The sequence below is a fragment of the Octodon degus genome, unplaced genomic scaffold, assembly GCF_000260255.1.
Source record: "Octodon degus isolate 3935 unplaced genomic scaffold, OctDeg1.0 scaffold00035, whole genome shotgun sequence".
Classification (NCBI taxonomy): Eukaryota; Metazoa; Chordata; class Mammalia; order Rodentia; family Octodontidae; genus Octodon; species Octodon degus.
In genome coordinates this window covers 7,909,834-7,932,557 of record NW_004524611.1, presented here as the reverse complement: position 1 = coordinate 7,932,557, position 22,724 = coordinate 7,909,834, and the positions used below count along the sequence as shown (strand labels likewise).

The 22,724-nt window shown below is 42.8% G+C and overlaps 1 protein-coding gene across 1 annotated transcript in view; it reads right to left on the bottom strand.

Moving 5' to 3' along the window:
• Caln1 (calneuron 1) overlaps window positions 1-22,724 on the bottom strand; it is a 625,800-nt gene that overhangs the window by 422,835 nt on the left and 180,241 nt on the right. Inside the window, exon 2 of the mRNA XM_004630406.1 lies at window positions 14,612-14,736. Within this exon, the coding sequence (XP_004630463.1) occupies window positions 14,612-14,729 (118 nt within the window). The 5' untranslated portion in view covers window positions 14,730-14,736. The remainder of the gene's footprint in view (window positions 1-14,611; window positions 14,737-22,724) is intronic.

Sequence of the window (22,724 nt, the reverse complement as noted above, 5' to 3'; positions counted from 1 at the left end):
ACAATACCAACCCTACACGAGTTTAAAATGACCAGACAGCAATTGATCTACCTACTAGAAAGAAACTCAGGATTCTTCTGAGAAAGATAACAGAACACAAAATTACTATCATACATGATGGACATTGTTAAATGTATGGCCAAATACTAATAGACAACCAAAGAAACAAGGAAATTTGACCACAATGTACAGAAACCTACCCTGAGGTAGCCTGACACCTGAGTATTCAACTTAGTCCATAAAGACTTTAGAGAGTTATTATATGAAAATGCAATCAAGAATTAAAGAAAATGTTGTAGTGAGCAACAGTGTATCATACAGAAACTATAAACTCTTAGAAGAACAAAGGAAAAAGTTGAGAATGTAAAGACTGAGTGTATTATTCTGAGAGAAAAACAGAGAGAGGAAAAGCAACTGCTGTAAAATCTTTAAAATTAGGTGAAAGATGTGAGTGTTCACTCATTTTCATTATGTTCTTTTAATATCTCTGCAGAGTTGGAGAAGATTAGAGATTAAAGTTTTACATCTGTGTATAGTACACATACCCACATGTATAGATATAGGTATGGATATATAGACAGATGTAAATGGAGTTGGAAATAAGGATATGGAAATAAGGGTTACAAGCGGAATGGACTGATTCAGTACGTGTCCACATGCTATCCTTCCAAGAAACAGATTTGAACTAACAAATAGGTCAAATCGTGGTAGAGACCCAAAGGTAACCATCCTCCAGGAGCACAGCTGTCTGTGAGATGGAAAGCTAGCCCAGGCCCCAGGGTCCAAAAAGAAGAAAGAAAAAGGTGACAGGAAAGCAGAAGTGAAACGAATATTGGAGAAGAGGCAGGGAATAGAGGGAGAGGAGTAAAGGTAGGTAATGAGGGGATGCATGCAAGTGGAATCTATTATACACATTGAAACCTCGCCCAGAATGCAAAACCTGGGGAAAGGACGGGGCAACAGGGGCAAGGGTGGGGTGAAAAAGATTCAAGTATGTTATGTACATTTCAAATCTGCCAAAATGAAATTTCTTAAGGAAAAAAAAGGAAGGGAGGAAAAGGAAAAGGAAGAGAAGAAAGGAAGGAGGGAAGGAAGAAGGGAAACAAGAAGGCAGGAAGGAGGGAGGAAGGGATGGCAGGAAGGAGGGAAGGAGGGCAGGAAAAAGGAAGGGAGGCAAAATAAGTTGCAGGGTCAGGGTCTGTAGGACTGCCGATTACAAGGGGGCAATGAGAGAAAAAGAGGACTCAAAGATGTCTTCCAGGAGCTGTGGCTCTCTGAGTATGTGGTCCTTTCCTCAGAACAATTCCAGCGGAGGGGTGGTTTCAGAGGATAAAAAAAATCCATTAAGGTTTAAATGTCTGGACTTCAAAGGACTTGCAAAGCATCTACGCAGGACTGTAGGCACCAAGTCTAAAGTCAGGACTCTGGGAGGGTTGAAGATTTATGACTTCAGGCCACAAGCACAGAGTTGCCCGTGGGATGCCAACAGAAACCACAAAAGAAACAGGCAGAGCATGAGAGTCCACAATAAGCATGCAAATGACAAAGAGGTAGCAAAAGGATAGGAGGAGATCCAGCTAATGACAGATGCCAACACAGTGACAATTCAAAAACAAGAGTGTGAGTAACAGTGCCAGATGCTGCAGAAAATCTGGAATAAATTCTGAGTACAAGTCATCTGGAATAAGCAAACAGGGGGTCACAGGAGACTGAACTACTCTAAATGAAGCTGGTCAGCAACCAAAATGGAGCCCCTGGCTGGAAGGGATAAATCTGCTCCACATTTCAATTAAAACACCCCCAAATGTGTGTATTAATATATGCTTAGAAATCTTAATTTTGAAACACACAGATACGTCAGCAGCCGGGGGAGTTTTGCTCACTGTAATACCAACAAAGCCGGAAAAACACAATGCCCACCCCTCCTCGGGGCTCAGTGCACACACGGGAGGAAGACGGGCTCACCACCATCATCTGCCCCACTGGAAACAGGGACCAGCAAATCAGGCAGTCACTCCTGGTCTCATTGCAACTGTTTGCCAAGGCAATTTCTTCCCCCACTCTAGCAGCTCAACTGGGGAAAACGACTCTAAGATGAACTGTGGCTGTGTGTCTCTGTGTCCCTCTGCAATTACTTTTAAGGGGAGAAATGAATTATCACAATGACTGAATGGTGGGTACCAGTTTGGGGACAGGAAAGAGAGAAAGGGAGGGGAAGAACAGGTAAGTTAGATAACTCTGTGGCACAATCAAGTGTAAAGTTAATCGGGATCTTAGCGGCTAGGGACTAGAGGAGTATCTTCTAGAAAGTGGAGGTGACACATACTACCAACCTCTCTGTACTCCAGGGTGGAAAAGAGGAAGGTCTGGAATAAAGTGAAGAAGGTTAAACACTTTTTAAATTAAGACTAATTGTATTTTTATTTGCAATACAGAATAGTGACATCCACTATGGGGAGCTGGTATATGCATACTTAGACTCCTTCATAACTCTTGTCTGGTGACAGATAGTATTACTACAAAGATCTTTATACTCTTGGGTCAAAAAGCAGAATAGCAGGAGGCAATAAGGACCCTATCAGAACATCCCGTGAAAAATGAAGGTGCTATCGTCTGGAAGATTTGGAGAAAAAAGCTCCAAAAAACAAGACATTTTGATAAACTATGTGCAAGTTGTTTGAAATAAGACCATGGTTCAGGAGAGAATTTTAAAACAGGACCTCAGTAAAGCAGGTAGAGAGACATGTGTAGAGCTACCAAGACCACAATGCAATAAAAAGAGGAATAAGATTCAATCCTAACTATTCTAAATAAGAAACAATCCCAATACCTTCAAGATTAGAAGTCAATCAATTGAATTATATTTATACAACAGAGGGGCCAGTAATCTACCTCAACAGCACAGCACCCATCCGACAAGTGAGGTTCTGAGTTCAATTCCTGGTACAAAAAAAAAAAAAAAATGAAACATTGTTATTAATGAAAATGAATGAATTTCAGTTAGAGGTGAATTTAAAATTAGCTAACATTACAGTATTATTCTATGCATACCACTAAGAAAAACTGTTTTAAAAAATCATAATCCTAGATCCAGTCCTAGCCCAGGCTCAGTGAGTGTGTGGGAGAGCTTCCGGCTAACATGCGCCAGTGGGACCTCCCGTTCCCAGCCCAGGTGCAGCTTGGGTGAGACCCTCTTCCACCCTCTTGGGATGCCCCCCACCACTCCCCAGCATCTACCCCACACCGCCCGCCCAGTAGCAATTTCTGCCATATTCCAGGAACACCCAGATCCAGTCCTAGACCAGGCCTGATGACTGTGTGGGAGAGCTTCTGGTTACTCTGTGCCAGTAGGACTTCCTATCCCAGTCCAGGCACAGAGTGGGTGAGACCCTCTTCAACACTCTTGGGAAGCCCCCCAGCACTCCATAGCACTTCCCCCACCCTGCCCGCTGAGTAGGAATTTCTGCCTCATTCTGGGAACACCCAGATCCAGTCCTAGCCCAGGCCAGGTGAGTGTGTGGGAGAGCTGCCTCTCCCCCTTACTCCAACTTGAACCCTGAAGACTCAGCTCAGGTCTAGCATACAGGCCTGGGATGAAACCCTGCAGCTGCAATCCTTGCAGAGAGAGTAGGGGACAGAACCACCCAGCTACTCCAGGAGCAGAAAATCTTGCCAGATGGACACAACAGGTTCACCCCCAAGGGCAGCAGCAGGAAGGAGCTGAGCACAGAAGCCAGACCCAAGCCAGGCACAACTGGATGAACCCAAACTTTGTAGATCTGCATCTGAACTTCAGTAGGTGCTAAGGTTATAACTGCAGCAAAGCTCTACAACAAAGGTCAGACGACAGTGCTACAAAAAATGACAAGGAGAAGGAGAAAAATGCAATTTCAGACCCCAAGCCCACCCATAACAAGTGCAGAGGATACTAAAACAGAACAAAGTGGGAATCACACAACTGAAATCAATGAATCAATGGTTTCTGAAATAAACAACTGCAGAAAGGTATAAAGGAACTCAGACTGGAAATGAAGAAAGAAATCCCTGAATTAATAACATCTGCAGTAAAGAATCAAATGCAGAAACATAAGGAGGAAACTCAATGCCCACCCAGAACAAGTGCAGAGGACACTAGCTCAGAACAAATGTATGATATAATAGCGTCGATAGTAAATAAGCAACAGCAGAAAGTCATAGAGGAACTCAGAGCAGAATTATTTTCTACTATCTCAGATCAAATGTACGAATTAATAACGTCCATAGTAAATAAGCAAGAGCAAAAAGTTATAGAGGAACTTAGAGTGGAATTTTCTGAAATAAGAAAAGAATTCTCGGAACGCAAAGCATCTGAAGGAAAGAATCAACTACAGAAACATTGGGAGGAAACCCAATCTGAACAAAACACTGCAGTGAAAGAATTAATAACTGCTTCTAAAGATGACATTGATAAAAAAAATGGAGATTAGAAAAATGACGGATTCCTTGAAAGATCAATACAGGAAAGAAATAGATTGCATGAAGCAGAGTCAAAGAGATATAGAGAAATTTAAAATCTCAGTCACAAGCTTGCAAAACTGTTTAAGTGAAAGTGAAGACAGAGTTTCAGATCTTGAAGATGCTGGTGCAGCTAGTGAAAAGGTAAGAAAGGATCTCCTAAAAACAACTAGGATGCAGGAAAAAATAATCCATCACCTGCAAGACGATGCAAAATGAACAATGTGAGACTAATAGGCATCAAAGAGAAAGGAGTCAAAACAAATGACATTTAAAAAATATGGGCAGAAGTAACAGCAGAAAATTTCCCAAATATGAGGAAATAATGTGACATTCAGGTAACCGAAGCATACAGAATACCAAGTAACCTCAACCCAATTAAAAACACACCGAGACATATAATTGTCAAGATCCCAGAAATTCAGCACAAGAATTATTTACTGAAAGCCACTAGAGAAAAGAAGCAAATCACATTCAAAGGAAAACCCATCAGAATTACGACCTACTTTTCTTCCCAAACCATGAAGGCAAGAAGAGCATGGAGCATAGTACTTCAAGTCCTCTATGAAAACAAATACAAGCCCAGACTACTATACCCTGCAAAACTCTCTTTCAAGTTGGAAGGAGAAGTGAAATACTTTCTTGACAAAAAAACAACTAAGGACTTTCGTGATGACAAAGCCAATCTTACACAGGCTCCTGAAAGATGTTCTAGAGAGGGACCAAAATGATCAGAACTCCATGAATGTGATCAGAAGCAATGAATTAAATAGGGCAAGCAATTAAACACAGGAGAAAAAGGAGTAAATGACAACAGGTAAATAACATGTCAATTGTAAGTCAATACATCTCAATTCTAACCATCAATGTAAATGGACTCAATTGACCAATTAAGAGAAACAGACAGGCACAGTGGATTAGGGAACAAAATCCAACAATATGCTATATACAAGAAACACATTAAACTCATAAAGACATTCATAGGCTGAAAGTCAAAGGATGGAACACAATATTACACGCCCCAGCACATCAGAAAAAATCAGGGGTAGAAATTCTATTCTCAGACAGTCTCAACTTCAAACCAACAATGATCAAGTGAAATAAAGAAGGCCACTATGTACTGGTTAGGGGAAATATCGAAGAGGAAGAGGTAACACTCATAAATATCTATGCACCAAACATGGGAGCACCCAACTATATAAAGCAAATCTTAACAGACATGAAAAATCTAATATCCAATACCACAATCTTAACAGGAGATCTTAACACCCTCCCCAAAGATAGGTCAACCAGACAAAAACTTAGCAAAGAAATAACAGAACTGAACCAGAGCTTGAAACAAATGCACTTGGTGGACATATACAGAGTGTTCTACCCAAACACAGCTGAATACACATTTTTCTCAGCTACACATGGGACATTTTCTGAAATAGACCACATACTGGTCCATAGGTTATGCTTAAGTATGTGTAAGAAAACAGAAATTATCCCATGCATATTATCTGACCACAGTGCAATGAAACTGGAAATGAATGACAAAAGAAACCAGAAAAAAACCATAAATACATGGAAGTTAAACTACACTCTACTCAGCAACCAATGGGTCACAGATGAACTTAAACAAGAAATTCAACAACATCTACAATTCAATGAAAATTCAAACACAACTTATTGGAATTTATGGGATACAATGAAAGCAGTTCTCAGAGGAAAATTCATAGCTGTGAACTCACACATTAGGAAAACAGAACAGTAATGAATAAATACCTTAATGCTGCATGTTCAACAACTAGAAAAGGAAGAGCAAACCAAACCCAGAGCCCAAAGATGGGAAGAAATCATAAAGATTAGAGCAGAAATTAATTTAGTTGAGACAAACAAAACAATTCAAAGAATTAAAAAAGCAAAAAGCTGGTTCTTTGAAAGATTAAATAAAATTGATAAGCCCCTAACTAACCTCATCAAAAAGAGAAAAGAAAAACTTCAAATCCATGCAATAAGGAATGAAAAGGTTGTAATTACCACACACCTGGTGGAAATTCAGAAGATTATGTACAGCTACTTTGAGAATCTTTGCTCTCACAGAATAGAAGACACAGAAGGAATGGACAGATTCCTAGAAAGGTACAAATTACCACAACTTAATCGACAAGATATAACCACTCTCAATAGCCCAATAACAGCCAATGAAATGTGAGATGTAATAAAAAAAAACCTACCGGCAAAAAAAAAGTCCAGGTCCAGATGGATTCACAGCTATGAGACATTTACAGAAGATGTAGTCCCTATACTCCTCAAACTCTTCCATGAAGTTGAAAAGGAAGAAATCCTCCCAAAATCATTCCTGGAGGCAAGTATTATACTGATACCAAAACCAGGGAAAGATGCAACTAAGAAAGAGAACTACAGGCCAATCTCCCTCATGAACATAGATGCCAAAATCCTCAATAAAATCCTAGCAAATAGAATACAGCAAATCATCAAGAAGGTCATACACCATGACCAGGTAGGATTCATCCCACGGAGGCAAGATGGTTCATATTCCAAAATCTATAAATGTAATAAACTATATCAATAGAGCAAAAACTAAAAACCACATGAACATCTCTATTGATGAAAAGGAAAAACAATGTTGGTTCTTCCTATCCAGGAGCATGGAATATCTTTCCATTTTCCATTGTAGAAATCCTCTACAATCTCTTTTTTCAGATTACTGTAATTTTCCTTGAAAAGATCTTTGACTTCTTTAGTTAGATGAATTCCAAGGTATTTCATTTTCCTTGGTGCCATTGTAAAAGGAATTATTTCGATAATTTCCCTCTCAGTGTGTTTGTTTTCTGTGTAGAAGAATGCTATTGACTTTTGGATATTGACTTTATAACCTGCTATGCTACTGAATTTCTGTATTAATTCTAGTAGCTTTTTGGTGGAGTTTTTTGGGTCTTCCAAGTAGAGTATCATGTCATCTGCAAATACTGTTCATTTAACTTCTTCTTTACCTATTCTTATTCCTTTTATTTCTTTCTCGTCTAATATCTCTAGCTAATGATTCCAGAACTATATTGAATAGGAGTGGTGATAGAGGACATGCTTGTCTTCTACCAGACCTAAGAGTAAAAGATTCAGTTTTTCCCCATTTAGGATTATGTTAGCCATTGGGTTTTCATAAACGGTTTTTACCGGATTGAAGTAGAGGCCATACTTCCAAAATTGCTGCACAGATTTAATGCAATCCCTATCAGACTACCACCAACATACCTCACAGACCTAGAGAAATCATTCATAAAATTTATTTGGAAACAGAAAAAACCTAGAATAGCAAAGGCAATCCTGGGCAATAACGACAAGGCAGGAGGCATTACAATTCCTGACTTGAAATTATACTACAAGGCTACTATGATAAAAATCAGCATGGTACTGGCAACAAAATAGACCTGAGGATGAATGGAATAGATTAGAAGACACTGAAGCCCCTACAAATACACTCAGCCACCTCATCTTTAACAAAGGGGCCAAACATACTCACTGGAAGAAAGATAGCCTCTTTAATAAATGGTGCTGTCAAAATGGGCTCTCTACATGCCGAAAACTAAAACTTGACCCAGGTCTATCACCATGCACCAAACTAAAGTCAAAATGGATTAAAGATCTAAACATTAAAGCAGAGACCCTAAATCTCTTGGAAGAGAAAGTAGGAGGAACTCTTGAAGACATAGGGGTAGGCAAAGAGTCCATGAACAAAAATGAAATCGCATGGGAAACAATTAAAAGAATTAACAACTGGGACCTGCTCTTACTGAGTTTTTTCTCGTCGAAAGAAATTACCAACAAAGTGAAAAGACAGCCTACAAATTTGGTAAAAGTCATGACAAATACGTACTCAGACAGAGATCTGCTCTCTAGAATTTATTACGAACTAAAAAACACTAGGGCCCCAAAATTTAAAGACCCAGTCCAGAAATGGGCATTTGAGATGAACACACACTTCTCAGAGGATGAAATTAAAGAAGTGAATAAATATATGAAACAATGCTCCACATCACTAGCCATCTGTGAAATGCAAAGTAAAATAACACTGAGATATCATCTCACCCCAGAAAGAATGGCTATCATAAAGAAATCAACCAACAACAAATGTTGGAGAGGCTGTGGGGTAAAGGAACCCTTCTCCACTGCTGGTGGGAATGTAGACTGGTGCAACCATTATGGAAATCAGTACAGAGACTCATTAGAAAAGTTGGACTGGAAATCCCATTTAAACCAGCTATTCCTCTACTGGGAATTTTCCCGGAGGATCTGAAAGCATCGTATCATAGGGATATATGTGTGCCTATGTTTATATCAGCACAATTTGTCATAGCCAAATCTTGGAAACAACCAAGATGCCCATCACCTGAGAAATAGTTGAAACAGATGTCGTATTTTTACACAATGCAGTATTACTCAACTAATAAGAATGATAAACTCGAAGCCCTTATATTGAAGTGGATGTCACTTGAATATATACTCATAAGTGAATAAGCCAGACACACATGTGTAAATATCATGTAGTTTCCCTAGTATAAGAACTCAAAAGAAGAAATACAAATAGAAATGTATAATACAAGTAAAAGGAAAGCAGGAACTTGAGGACTAAGTAATTAAGAGAGGGAAAGGAGAAGAGCTAGGAAACATGACAGTGACAAGCCATACAGTTGTATGTAGAAGATGGGCAAGGCAATGATCCTGAGAATCTACAGAAGATTTTTAATCTAGCAGTTAATTGGAAAGATTATCACCCTGGCTAACTTTATATACTGATAGCTGTGAACTAAGCAACTGCACAGAAGATGGTAATCTGTAATAGTTTCATGCTTGGAGTGCCTGTCATTCTGGTCTTCTGAATACGGGCTGCTTGTCATGACATTCCAGGTGCTGCTATGATGTCTCTCGGGTAAATGATTGTTCAAAAACAAAGAGGTGGTGACTGAAGGCAAGAGATAGGAAAAGCAATGTTGTGGGACTGTCCTGCTACAAGGTTGTATATGGTTAGATTTCTGGACTTACGTGTAAACATAAGAATTATATAATTCTTTATGCCTATTTTTAAAAATGTATTCTAATTTTTAAATGTTTTTTCATCATATTCTGTAGGGACTTAAAGTTCAACATATCAATACTTGATGTAAAGTACCTGTTCCATGTTATGCCTAAGAGGTTTGATATTCAGACAGATAGTGAGGTTAAGCTTAACAGCCTAGGTTGTATGGTAATAACAATAAGCTTGTGTTTGGAGGGTTAACAATCTAAGTTTGCAGCCCAAAATTAGAGAAAAAGGATGGCCTCAAGGAAAGCCAACATTTTGGCCCTAGCCTTCCAAGGTCAATTAAGACTCAAGACATATGAGAACTTGTACTGTAACGTCATGTAACTCAGTAGTGTCCCAAATTTTCTGATCAAGGAGATTATGGGGCCAAAGAGGAAAGTGATCGATGATGTAGAGTGTGCCTAAGGAGAGTCACATGGAGAGAAAACATTCTCTCAGGCTTTCACAGAGAGCTCATTGGCCAAGCATTGGCTGTGACTCATCCACATGGCTGACACTGACAAAGGTTCTACAATCTGAGGTACAGGATCTCAGGATATATCCTGAGGGGATTTCACTGACCTTATCAGACCCAAAAGCTACAACTCTTGTTGCATAGGTCCTGCTTTACCTTGGTCTTAACCATCCAGCAGAAAAGTATAAAAACAAAATATAAGAAGTAAAGCCATGCTATTATGTTGAACTGTAGGGGACTCAGGTCAACAATTTCTGACATTGCCAGTGAAGTGGAAGACCCAATACTATTATGGACTACTGGACTCTTTTAGAATATTTTGCTGAGTTAACACACCTATAATATTCAAATAATGGAACTTAACAAAAGAAAAGGGGTACAGATGAATGTCCATTTTGTATCTGTGTATTCAAAATGGTTAGGATAGATATATAGTTTCATTCTCTTAATAAATGCAGGGATTTGTTCTAATAGTGCTTGTAAATAGGATATCAAGTCTGCATCTTGTACAACAACTACTAGGAAGAATGTGTTAATTATTGAAACTGTCCTACCAATTTGGTTTGAAACTGTTTCATTGCTCTTTGTTTCTCAATAAAATTATGGAAAAAATTAAGATTAAACAAAAAACATCATAATCCTTATGTCTATAAAATCCCACATGACATTGTTAATAAATGTATTTAGAAAAACTATCTGGATAATTTGTAAGTTCTTTGAAGACAAGCAATGAATATTCTACTTAATCAACTTTCCTCCTAGAATGCATTTGGGCCTGTACTCCTGGATGGATGGATGGATGGATGGATGGATGGATGGATGGATGGATGGATGGATGGATGTGTGGGTGGATGGATGAATGGATGGTGGATAGATGGATGGATGGATGAATGGATGGATGATGGATGGAGATATGGTCTGAATGTAATTTGCTATCCATAGTTGGAAGGCTCTGGTTCCCAGTATGACATAAGGAGACATGGTCGGACCCACTGAGGCATTTAAAGACTCAAGTTCAATCCTGGCTCCTCCTAGTCTGGCTCTGGCTTCCAATTCACCACTCCATCTCTCCGCTCTCCCAAATGCTTCTGCCACTGTGTGGCCAGCCCCCACAAGGTCCTCACTAGAACTCAGCAGATACCAGCACCACAGCCTCGAAACACTCAGCACTGTGAGCTAAATCAACTCCTTTCTCCTATGAAGAACCAAGTCTTCAGTATTTCATTACAATAAGAGAAAGTGAACTGATATCAATAGGAATAAATAATTAGGAATCAGTGTTGTGGAGTTCATTTGGCCAGGTGATTTCTAAGTAAAATCTGGTCAAGCTTTATGTGGCTTTGCATTATTTTCTCCTGCTCTTTGTGTTAAGAAAAGAAATAGAAACTGCCCAGGAGGGAATTGTAGCTAGAGATGCGGTGACTGGTTTCATATTGGTAATATTAGGGCTTAGACCTAGAATATTCTTCAAAGTCTCATGCATGTGGAAGCTCACTGGATCATGGGAGTGCTATGTTCACAGTTCAGAGCTGAGTGTGCTATTTGGAGGTGGGGCCTGGTGGGAGGTGGTCACCGGAGTTGTAACCTCGAAGGTACTCTTGGCTCTCTGTTTCTGTCTCTTTCTCTGTGGCCCCCTCTCTCCATGTGTGTGTGTGTGCACGTGTGCATGTGTGTCTCCATCTCTCCCTGACCCTTCCACCATGTTGTTCCTGGCTTGGACCAAACTGACCATGGAATGAAAACACAATGACATAAGCCTAATTAAACCAATTTTCTTTCAACTTGTTGGTGTCTTGTGCTTTGTCTCTGTGACAGGAAAGCTGAACAATGCAGGTACCGCAGGGCAATCACTCATCAACTTGGTGCCTTTGGCCCATGCATCAAATGGAAGAGACACTGGGGACATGGCATCAGTGGTGATAAATACTAAATAGGTAGAGAAGCCGCCCCTGTGGCCATCACACACAGAAGGCCACAGCTGCTGCAGTGTGAGGAGGAGGAGGGCAGAGGAGCTGGTGGTCAGCACACATCCGTGCCAAGCTAACAAGACGCTTCAGTGCCCAGCAGTAGCCAACACAGTGACAACCTGTGCACCACCGCCATCCTCTGAGGATAAGTGAGAGATGCAAGCAGCAGAACTTCAGTGCCAGCTTGACCTGAGGCAGCCCAAGGGAAGAGCAAGCAGACGGTGCTCAGGAACTTTGCTTCCCCAAGATCCGATCTGCAGTTGAGTGGACTGACTCGGGCCCACCAGTGTCCAGACCCTGCCTGCCTGCTCTAGACCCAGAGCACATCTGTGCTGTCCTGCTGGGGCCCCAAGATGCTCGTAATAGAGCAAAAGGAGTCATAATTCAGCATTCACCTTGGCAAAAAAAAAAAAAAAAAAATAAGTAAATAAGGAGAAAGAATCTTCTGACAGAAAATAAATGGCCCTTCTCCAGGCTGAGGGCCTGGATTACCCTCTGGAAGGACAAACAGCTCACCCTCTCCAGCCAGCCCCCAGCCACACGTGCTGATCTCCCTGCAGCCAGGAACCCCAAATGGGGATGGAGGGCCATGAGCATCCCTGCCAGCCTCTTTCCCTGCAGCTCAGCCCACTCAGTCTGCCTGTGCCCAGTCAGCACAGTAAGCCTGTAGGTTCTGCTGCTTGCCCAAAAATGTGGGGTTACCTGAGCCAGGATCCCCAGCACTGGCAGGTAGGATCCAGCAAGCGAGCCTCTTAAAAATCAGCAGCCCCAACAGAGGCCAGATTAGCAGTGAGAATCAGTTCCACATTATTCAGAGCAGGATAGAGAAGAAAGAGGGGGCACTTGTAAAATCATACATTGTCCCCAAACTTCACCTGGATATAGTCATAGCCTCTTCAAGGCTCACCAAAATGTACAGATGGCCCTGCCCAGTGTCCCGTGTAGGAGGCCCTGGGTCCGTCCTGAGCATGAGCGACTGAGCCTAGGGGACTAGCTCAAATAAACACGAGCCAACACCCACCCCAAATCTGGCACACTCAGTCGCCAGTCCCTGCAGAGACTCCCAAGGGTGACAGAAAGCCCCGGCTTCATTCGACTCACCAGACAGATCTGCCATGTCCTAAATGTCTGTGTCCCCCAACGCCTATGTGGGAACATAGTCACCAGTGAGATACTATTAGGTGTAGGGCAGCTATGGAGGGGTGAGGAGGGCAGAGCCCCCACGAATGGAACTGGTAGAGGCCCAAGGGAGCTCATTTGTCTCCACCCAGGAGGACTCAGTGCCCTCTGTGACCCAGGACCAAATGCCAACTGCCAGAACTTTGGTACCAGCTTCCCAAACTATGAACAATAAGTACCTGCTTGTACACCAACCAGTCTATTGCTTTAACAGCCCAAGGGGACCAAGACACAGCCCCCTGCTCTGTGGTCAGCAGGGGGGGGGGCTCTATTTGGAGGATGGCAGGGCTCTTCTTCCTGCTTCGGTGACCTGCATCTGCCTGCACACCCTTTGGCCAACTGTGGGCCAAGAGATCTGAGGGGCCCACGCTCCTCTCAGGCCAGCAGGGCTCTGCCCAGCGTGGACCTGCCCACATTACTTCTGCTTCTAACACCTCCTGGCCTCTCCTGGGACCCTGCTCTGAACACTGAAATAAGCATGCAAACAAAATGGAAAAGAAAGAAGGGAAGGCCATCCTCACCTCCCGCCCAGTGGCCAGCAGGTCTGGCTTCCCTGAGCCAGCGACGACCTCGTGAGAAGTGATGCCCATCACCACACACAAGCCACGCACAATGGTTTGGACCATGACATTTAAAAGCAAGTATGAGAGACATCTGGAGTAACTTTGACCTCCCCGCATTAGAAGCAAATCTGAGCATGTTGCAAAATAGAACACACCATTAAAACACACTAGGGCAACTGATCCTGGTTTGGCCTTGGCAAAAGTATCTGTAAAGTTGACCTCATTTTCTTTCTCCTTTTTAATTTTGTTTTTTAAATCAGAGGATTGGTTTATCCAGGATACAATGGGACACTATCCTTGGATGAATTTCACCATTGTGTTCCCAGATTTATTCCCTTCCCTAACCCTCATCCTGAACATCCAGAGCTGTACTGGGCTATGAAGGAACAGAGTCATTACGATAACTGCTGCCCATTTCCACCTGGAACCGCTTCCCGACGATTCTGAGCTGGGCCGTGTTCAAAGCACCATGGCCCCAAGTCAAGAGACAGCCACTAGCAGTGCTCAGCCCTCCCCTGCAGCTGGGCCATATCGAAAATGATTACAGCAACCAGAGAACTGCTTGGGTGACAAAGCCTCGGTAGGGTGGACCCTCTGAGGGTTTGAGATGGACCCTCCATCTCAAAGCAGGTAGAGGCTATCCCCCCAGTCAGTATCCAAGGAAACCAAAATATTTGCCGTGGACTCTCAAACAATGAGGTCCACCCCATACAAGGAAGTCATTTAGGCAAACTTCTGCCTCTAAACTGTTTCCCTGTGCGTGTACCATGACCAGAGTTGGTCACAACTGCCACTTTCTCTTGGGTCCCCAAGGGCCAAAGAAGGCTCCCTTGGGTGGCCAAGCTCCCAACCAGGGTGGCTTCCTTACCATCCAGCTCCTCCACGGAAATGTTCGCCAGCTGCTCACTGTCGCTGCCAGCAGAGAGAGAGCGGTTGAGGTAATTCCCCTTGTACAGCAGGCCGGCGGTCACGTGGTGGAACGGCATCTTCTCCCTGCTCACGAGAGGATGGGGGACAGGGGAGAGAAGGACATCATCATTTGTTCCTTCCTCCTCGCCTTCCATAAAGGCCCATCCTGGTTTTCAGGTGGCCTTTGTTCCCTTTTAAGTAACAGGAAGAGTGACAAAGGGAAAGGCAGAACATTCCCTGAGTCCCACTGGCCCAAGCAGTTCCCAAAGGATCCTCGGTTCCTCCTTCCTTCATTTGACATTTTCCCCATTTAATTACAAATCTGAACCACTGTGTCCTTGTCAACCACAGCACACCATGTCATTGTCAGACAGCCTCTTCATACAAATGAGAGTACCCTCTGCTGCTCTTCTTGGCCTGAATAATTTTCACATCCTACAGTGATAAGGAAGGATTGAGAGTCCCAAACAGGATGGCCATCTTGGCTACGATCACCCAGAGAGCCAGGCAGCTCACTTCTACCATCCCCCAAAAAAAAAGAACAGGTGCTCCGGTGCAAAGTCTTCAAAGTGGGTAAGAAGAGCCCAGGCTCTGAGAAGACAGAAGCAGCTGCAGGGCGGATTCCTAAAACACAGTTGACAGGCCTGACTGAGACGCAGACACTGCTCACGTGAGCAGCTGGGTGCACGCACACTCTGAAGGGGCAATCACACCTGGCTACCGCGCGGTGAGGGGAGGTGGCACCTCAAGGTGTCCCCAGAGCGATGCAGCTTCCAGCACTCTTGCAGGAAATCAAAGCAGCCCATACTGAGACACCTGCAGACCGAGCCCCTCGACGGCCACCCTGGGAGCGCACAAGTTCCACCATGGGAGGCTCTGGGCCCAGGGAAAGAAATAGGTGGTAAGAAGAATGGAGAAGCAGAAAGAGCAGAGCCACGGCAGAAGGAGCACTGATCCTGAGCGAACTTGTCCAGAAACACTCCTCATTATGGGGAATGAGTTGCTGAATGCCCCGGGATCTGCTTCCCCATCCAGAGGAGTGGCCAAGAGGCTTCCTGAATATCAGGGCAGAACGAAGGGCAGCAGGCGGAAAGCAAGTGGAGTGGGAGAGACGGGGCATGTGAACACACCTGTCTTTCCTACAGAACTTCTGGAAGGGGAAGCAATTTCCCCACCACTTGGGGCCCTCGCTGAGGCCGAAGGCCTCCCACCACAAGCGCTGAGCAATCCGAGTGCACCTGGGCCTCTCCCCACCCCACACATCCGGCACTCTCTGCACAAGTCTCTGGAGTCTCTGGACTACAGTTGGCATCTATGCCAGAGGCCATGGGGACCTCCTGAGACAAGGGGTAAACGTGCAGGAAAGACAACAAGGGAATGCGGAGTCCCCAAGAGTAATTACAGGGTACCTCCACCTCGCTATAGCTCAAAGCCAGTTGCTAGAAAATTCCAAATGAAAGGAACTGTTTCTGACCAAGGTGTGAAGCTGCTGTCCAGTGCCAGGGAGCAGGCTTCTGTCATCTTTCCCCGTGACACCATTAAGTGACAGGTCAAACAGGACACCTCTTCTTCTCTTTCTCTTGAACCTAAGACATAGCAGCACGACCTTGCTAGGGCTGATATCTGCTGACTTAGAGATCAACCAGTGAAGCAGCTCATCATAGAAAGTTTTGACCCAAAGCACAATTATAAAATTGTAATCCAGGCATAGGGGTGCATGCCTGTAATCTCAGCACCCTGGAAGGTTGAGGCAGGAGGGTTACAAATTGAGTCCTGTCTGGGCAATTTAGCAACACAGTGGACACTGTTTCAAATTAAAGCTAAAACAGCTGAGGCTATAGCCCCGTACAAAGGCTCTGGGTTTAAGCCCCAGTAGCCTCCCATAGGAGAGCAAAGAAATAAGTTATAGACCTCCAGCATCAGCCTCAGCTAAACCCCAGACATTTCCACCCAAGTGTCAAACCCGCATTTCAAGCTCAACATGTCTAAAAATGAATTAATCATCTTCCTACAAAATCAGGCTGCACTTCCTGATTTCTCTATTTCTAACGAAGGTGCCGTTAGCTCATCATAACAACTAGGACAACTCTCACAAATGCTCGGTGCCCCAAAAAGAAAAACAGACACATGACTGAAACAAGAACCAACTGTCAGCCTCAAAATTCCCCTTCACTCTTCCTGAGACTAATATAGTATACGTCCACAGGTCCCTCCTGAGCGAGGCTGCAATCACAAGGATGCATATACAGCCAGCTCAAAGGGCTGCACCTTCAGCTAACTGTAAGTCGGACATCTCCAAATCCACCCTGGCCCATAAGTAGAAGACAAGATTTTTTTCTTGGGAAAAACACTTCAATTGCTATCACCTTGTTCCTCGGAGTGACTTTTCAGACCAAACATATTAAGAAGGAGAATCAGCTGTTTGACTTAGGACTGTGTGAAAACTGCCAATCTCTTAGGGCTAGGAGCCTGGGTCATTTGACCATGGGTCAGTGCCCACACCCAGAGGCTGAGCAGTCTGTCCCAGCTGATTATGTGATCACAGCTTCATCCTTTCAACGAGGCCTGCACCCAATTCCCCAGTAGCTGTTAACCACTGTTCAAGTCTCTACAAACTCAGAGAGCCATTCCATGATCTCTGATTCTGCTACCAGAGCAAGCCTCACTAAGATCAGTTCAGGAGCTGAAAGCCTTCCTTTCCGACCCATCGAGACTCCCTCCAGTGTCTCAGCATCTTATAAACGTCTTCCCATTACTCCCCCTACTTGGGTGTCTAAGCTTTGGGCCCATCACACAAACCTTTTACAGCCACAGCAATAAAATGATACTCAAGTGAACATAACCAACCCACATCCCAGGTCAGCCACAGAATAAATGATGAGTACCAGGCAGAGAAAAGCATTCCTGCTGACTCCCACTTGCTATCCCAAAGGAATTTATTTCTGAAAAGAGAGGTAGCTTGTGAAATTAAGCACACATTCGGCTCATTCAGCATCTGCACCCAGAAAGCTCAGTCTAATGGGAAAGAAAGCACGTGCAGTTGAACCATCCATACAGATAAATAAAGTCAGGGGCAAGAAAGGCAAGAACATGATCCCGAGTAAATTCAAAGCAGCTGCTGCAATTAAGGGCTAAATTTTACTCCAAGCAGTTTGGGGAAACCCAAGCTTTAAAATTCATTTCTTGGCTAAGAAAGAAAGTATACAAGTCCATGAGCAATGACAAAACTTGGCCTAAGACTGAAACTTAAGGACAGATCTGCATGGACAGGGAAATGGATAAAAATATTTTCTAGGCCAATTTTAACTCAACAGGAAATGCTATTAAGTAGATGTTCATCACATGAACAACATGTCTGTGTTTTAGGTAAGGCAGTGCTGTGGTTTGAAAATGTAAGTGTCTCCCCCAAGATTCCTATGCTAGAATCTAAGGCCCAATGGTAGCAGTAAGAGGTGGGACCTTAGTTGGATATGGTGGTCCATGTCTATTATCCAGCACCCTGGGAGGCTGACGCAGGAAGATCAAAGCTGGAGGCCAACTTGAATTACATGGCAAGACCCTGCTTCAAACATAAAAAAGAGGTGTTTTAGGAGATGATTAAATCATTGGGAGAAAGCCTTCATGAATGGGATTAATATCCCTATATAAGCATTCTTGGGGACTAGCCCAGACCCTCTTTGCTTCAACCTTCCACTCTGTGAAGATGTAGGCACAAGATGCCATCTCAGAAGGAAAGAAGCATCCTCACCTAACACTGGATTCCCATGTTCTCTAACTGTAAGCAATGAATTTCTGTTGTTTGTAAATTACTCAGCCGAAATGATTTTGTTATACAGAGGAAACGGATTGACAGGCAAGACGCTTTCATGGCGAGTAATGTGAAGCCTATGTTCAAAACCAAACCATCAATTTTTCGGTATCTCTAGCCTGCTGAGAGCTGATCCACAATCACAGATCTCCGATTCTATAACCACAGAAGCCAATCCCTTATAATAAATCTCTTTGTGTATATGAAAATGCACACACACACACACACACACACACACACACACACTTCCTTGGAGACCCTCATTAATACACCTTCCATTATACCTCCCTATAGTGCTAAAGACTCAAGCTTGTATGGTGGTATTATCATTCTGGGCAGAGTGCTCTTCAGGGCCACTAAGGCAAAGCTACTCAAAGCACCACTGCCAGTCGTATTTGTTGCCTATCTGCAATGAGGATAGGAGTTTTGGGGAAGCACTGAATATCTCAGCCATTTATAACATCACCCCAACATCTAAGCACAGGGTCAGAGGACTTGGTTTTTTTGTATATTTTTGCTCTACAATTGCATTTTCCCAGTAATACTTTTGTAGTGTACTACAAAAGTATAAATATGCAAAGGGATAAAACATTTGCAAAATTCTGCTTCTTCCTCACAATTAGCCTGAGAAGCATTGCTCTAGGCCCTGTGAACTGCACCGATACCTGGTAATAGACCATGGAAAGAGAGAAGAAAAAGATCTCAACAAATACATTTTAACTTGTCCCAGGGACTTTTTTAAGTAACTTAAGGCTTTTTAAAAGTTGCAGACGGACTTCTGACCGGACTTGCAAACTCTCAATTGATGATCGCGCTCCCTGCGGAGCGCCCGGTGGCATCTATTGCAGAGTTGACAGAGAGTGCTGTCCCCTAATCACCAGACAGACAAAGGGCACCATTGATCTTGCACTCAAAAATGTAGTCAAGCCTGGCAGATCCTGATAGGGCCTTTGCTAAAGTCCACTGAAAATATCCATGAAAGTACATAATAATAATGATATTCCCTGCAGCACCAGTGCCAGCGTACGGAAGAGACTTCCAGTAAATCAGCGCCATTAGGCTTAAAGCAACCAACCGTCAGTGCTATGGTGCTGGAATGGAGACTAAAAGAGTCAATGGGAAGGGAGAAGCACACAGCTTTATCTACCCAAATGCTCTCCGACCTCAAGCACTCGAGGTGATCAGCCATGACATCAGACAATTATCTTCCCAACTACTGTGTTTTTAAAGCAGCCAAGGTCAACCCCAAGGTCCTACCACTGCTGGCTTCTTTCCTACAGCTGTCCATGATGATCAGAGTCTGAGGCCTGGTCCCTACCTCAGAAGCTGTGAATTCAGCTGCTGGAACAGGTACTGGTCCATGTCTTTAAATTTGCCTACAAAACTATACAGAATAACTTATAGTATTGTAGTGTCTCTCTTAAAATTTACATCAATAACTCAATTAGCAGAAAAGTACACCGTAAGATCCTTGGGGACTGACCTGCTGGGATTATGAGTTTTCCTGTGTTGTGGCTGATGGAGGACAAACTGCAGAAGTCCCCAGATAACCCAGAAAGCTTCTCCTCAGGACCTAAGATCTAAGTTGTGCAGACAAGAAGATCCAAACTTACTCCAGCAAAGATTCCTTCGATGGATGCCAGCTAGACACTGAGTGTTTGGCTAAGCACTTATAAAACTGTTTTGTTCCCTTGTTAAAATCCTGCAGGGGTGCGCCAGTTGGCAAACATCAGGTCCAGAGAGATCTCAAATCAGACAAGAGTGAGTAGGCAGAAAACACTAATGGAGGGATGCTGTGTAATAGTTCTGTCCATTAGAGAACACACTTTCAAAAAGTATAGCCAATGAGTATCACCAGCAAGGGTAGAATACAAGACAGAAGAAAATTTCCCAAAGCTTCTGTTTTATACTCAAAGAAAAACAGTAAGAGAGCAGAGGACCTATGGAATAAAAATGCAAATTCACAAAGAAAAATCAGAGTAAGGTGAGACAGCAAGATAGAGAAAAACAGACTGAGAAGCGGGCTTGGAAAGGGTGGCACAAGCCTTGGCAAATAAAGGAAAAAATCCAAAAGAAAGGGTAGGGTGAAATCACAATTCATGACAATAAAATATTCCAACCAACAAAACGTTGTAGCAAACAATATAATGCATCCATGCACCTGCCAACAAATTTAGTGCCTACTAATATGTCGCCTTATCTGATTAGGGCTTTTTTTTTAAGGAACAATATATCACATTGAAGCTCCGGCTGCCCACTCCATTCCTCTCCTTTCCTCCACAGAGCTAATCCTACTCTAGAGGTAGGACAGATCATTCCTGTCCATATCTTTAAATTTGCCTACACTTGCACAAAACTATGCAGCATAAGTTACAGTACTGCAGTGTCTCTCTTGAAATTTACATCAATAACTCAATTAGCAGAAAAGGACACCATAAAGACTATCCTCGTGTGTATCTCTCTCTGCAAACATATGCAGGAATTCTGTGAACTGCCTATCTAAATAAACATAGTTAATGGGTTATGTGAATTTTCAACTTTACTGGATTTCACCGAACTAGTCTTCCAAGTGATTGGCTTAGTTATTCATTGCTTCATAATAAGGGATCTCTGAATGTAATGATGTAAAATGATGAATATTTATTATCTCATAGGATCTGTGGATGAGGAATCAGTAGCTGGTGATTGTGAGACATGGGGATCTCATAGGGTCGCAGTCAAGACAGTTACAAGGATCAACACAAGACAGCGTGGCCAGGGTTGGAGGACCCACTTCCAATAGGACACAAGGGTAAGGTGATCACAAAAGTTTCTTGCCAAAACTTGGAACTATCAGATTGTTTGATTATTTTTAGTTGGTTTTCTTCATAGCTAGTGTGAGCATCTTTTTACATTGTTTTCCTCTTCTATAAACATGCCTCTCATCTATCTATTAAGTGATCCCTTTTGAGTTATCATTGATTGTTTTTCAATGTTATAGTGATCTACCATTTCACTTTCATCTTACTTTAACCATTCCCCAAATATTATTGTCATCATTGATACAGTTATTTTTTAAAATCACTTTGCCTTCTAGATATTTCCACAAGTTTACCAATTTCTATCATCACTGTTGCCTCTTAAAGCACACACTTTGGTTCCAGGTTACATTATTTTTAGTGCAGAAATGTAGACATTCTTTCATAGAGGGACTATAAATGGCAAGTGTTCTATGTCCTTGTCTGAAGGCAAAGTCTTTACTCTGATCTCACTTGAATTATAGCTTAACTTAGAAGAATACTGTACATTAATTATCTGCTTGGTATTCCAAAGACACTCTATGGGTGATGACAGATCTACCATCACTATAACCGTTCACCTCTCCATACTCAATGTGGACAAGTCTAAGTCATTAATATTCTCAGACATAAGCTTTCTCCAAGTCTTCTCTTTACTCTCGCTTTTGTAAATTCATTAGATAAACAACAGATGTCTTCCTTCAACCTGGATACTTTTGGCTATGTCACTCAAACCCATTAAAAACCCACCTATTGAAGAAGTTGGACAGAGAATAATCGTATTTTCCACACTATGTTGTTAATAGGGTTCTGGGCTGGTGAGATGGCTCAGTGGTCTAAAGTACCTACTTAGAACAAGCTCAGCAAAGCACAGGGACCACGATTCAATCCCCCAGCACCACATGCCAGCCAGCCCCGCCCCTTGGTGGACTGAGCTGGCCACACACACACACACAAATAAATAAATAAAATTTAAAAAAAATTTAAATAGGGTTCTGAATGAGAATTAGTTTCACTATTCAAAAACACAGGTACAAAATGTGGAATATAGGAGTGAGATGAAGACAGGTGTACTAGTAATGTAAGGGCCACATACAGAATTGCAGACTTGTAGATATATTGTAGCAAAAGCTGAGCACCACCAACTGTTTTTACAAGCCACTCTTTCCTATCAGCTCCTTAGCACCAAAGCTGAGGAAAATGAGGAAGAAGATTCTCCTCTTTAGTAAAGCAGGGGAAGGGGGCAATAAGGGCACACTATAGAATAGCAGACTTGCAGGCGGATTATAACAAAAGCTAAAACTCTACTACAGGCCTGGCACCATTGACTCCTACTGCTTGTCACATCACTAGCTTGCTAAATTCAGCTAAAAACCTTGACTATCTGGTCCCAGTTATCCATCAACAATATGATGGGGGGCTGGAGAGATGGCTCAGTGGTCTAAAGCACCTACTTGGAACTAGCTTGGCAAAGCATCAGGGACCGC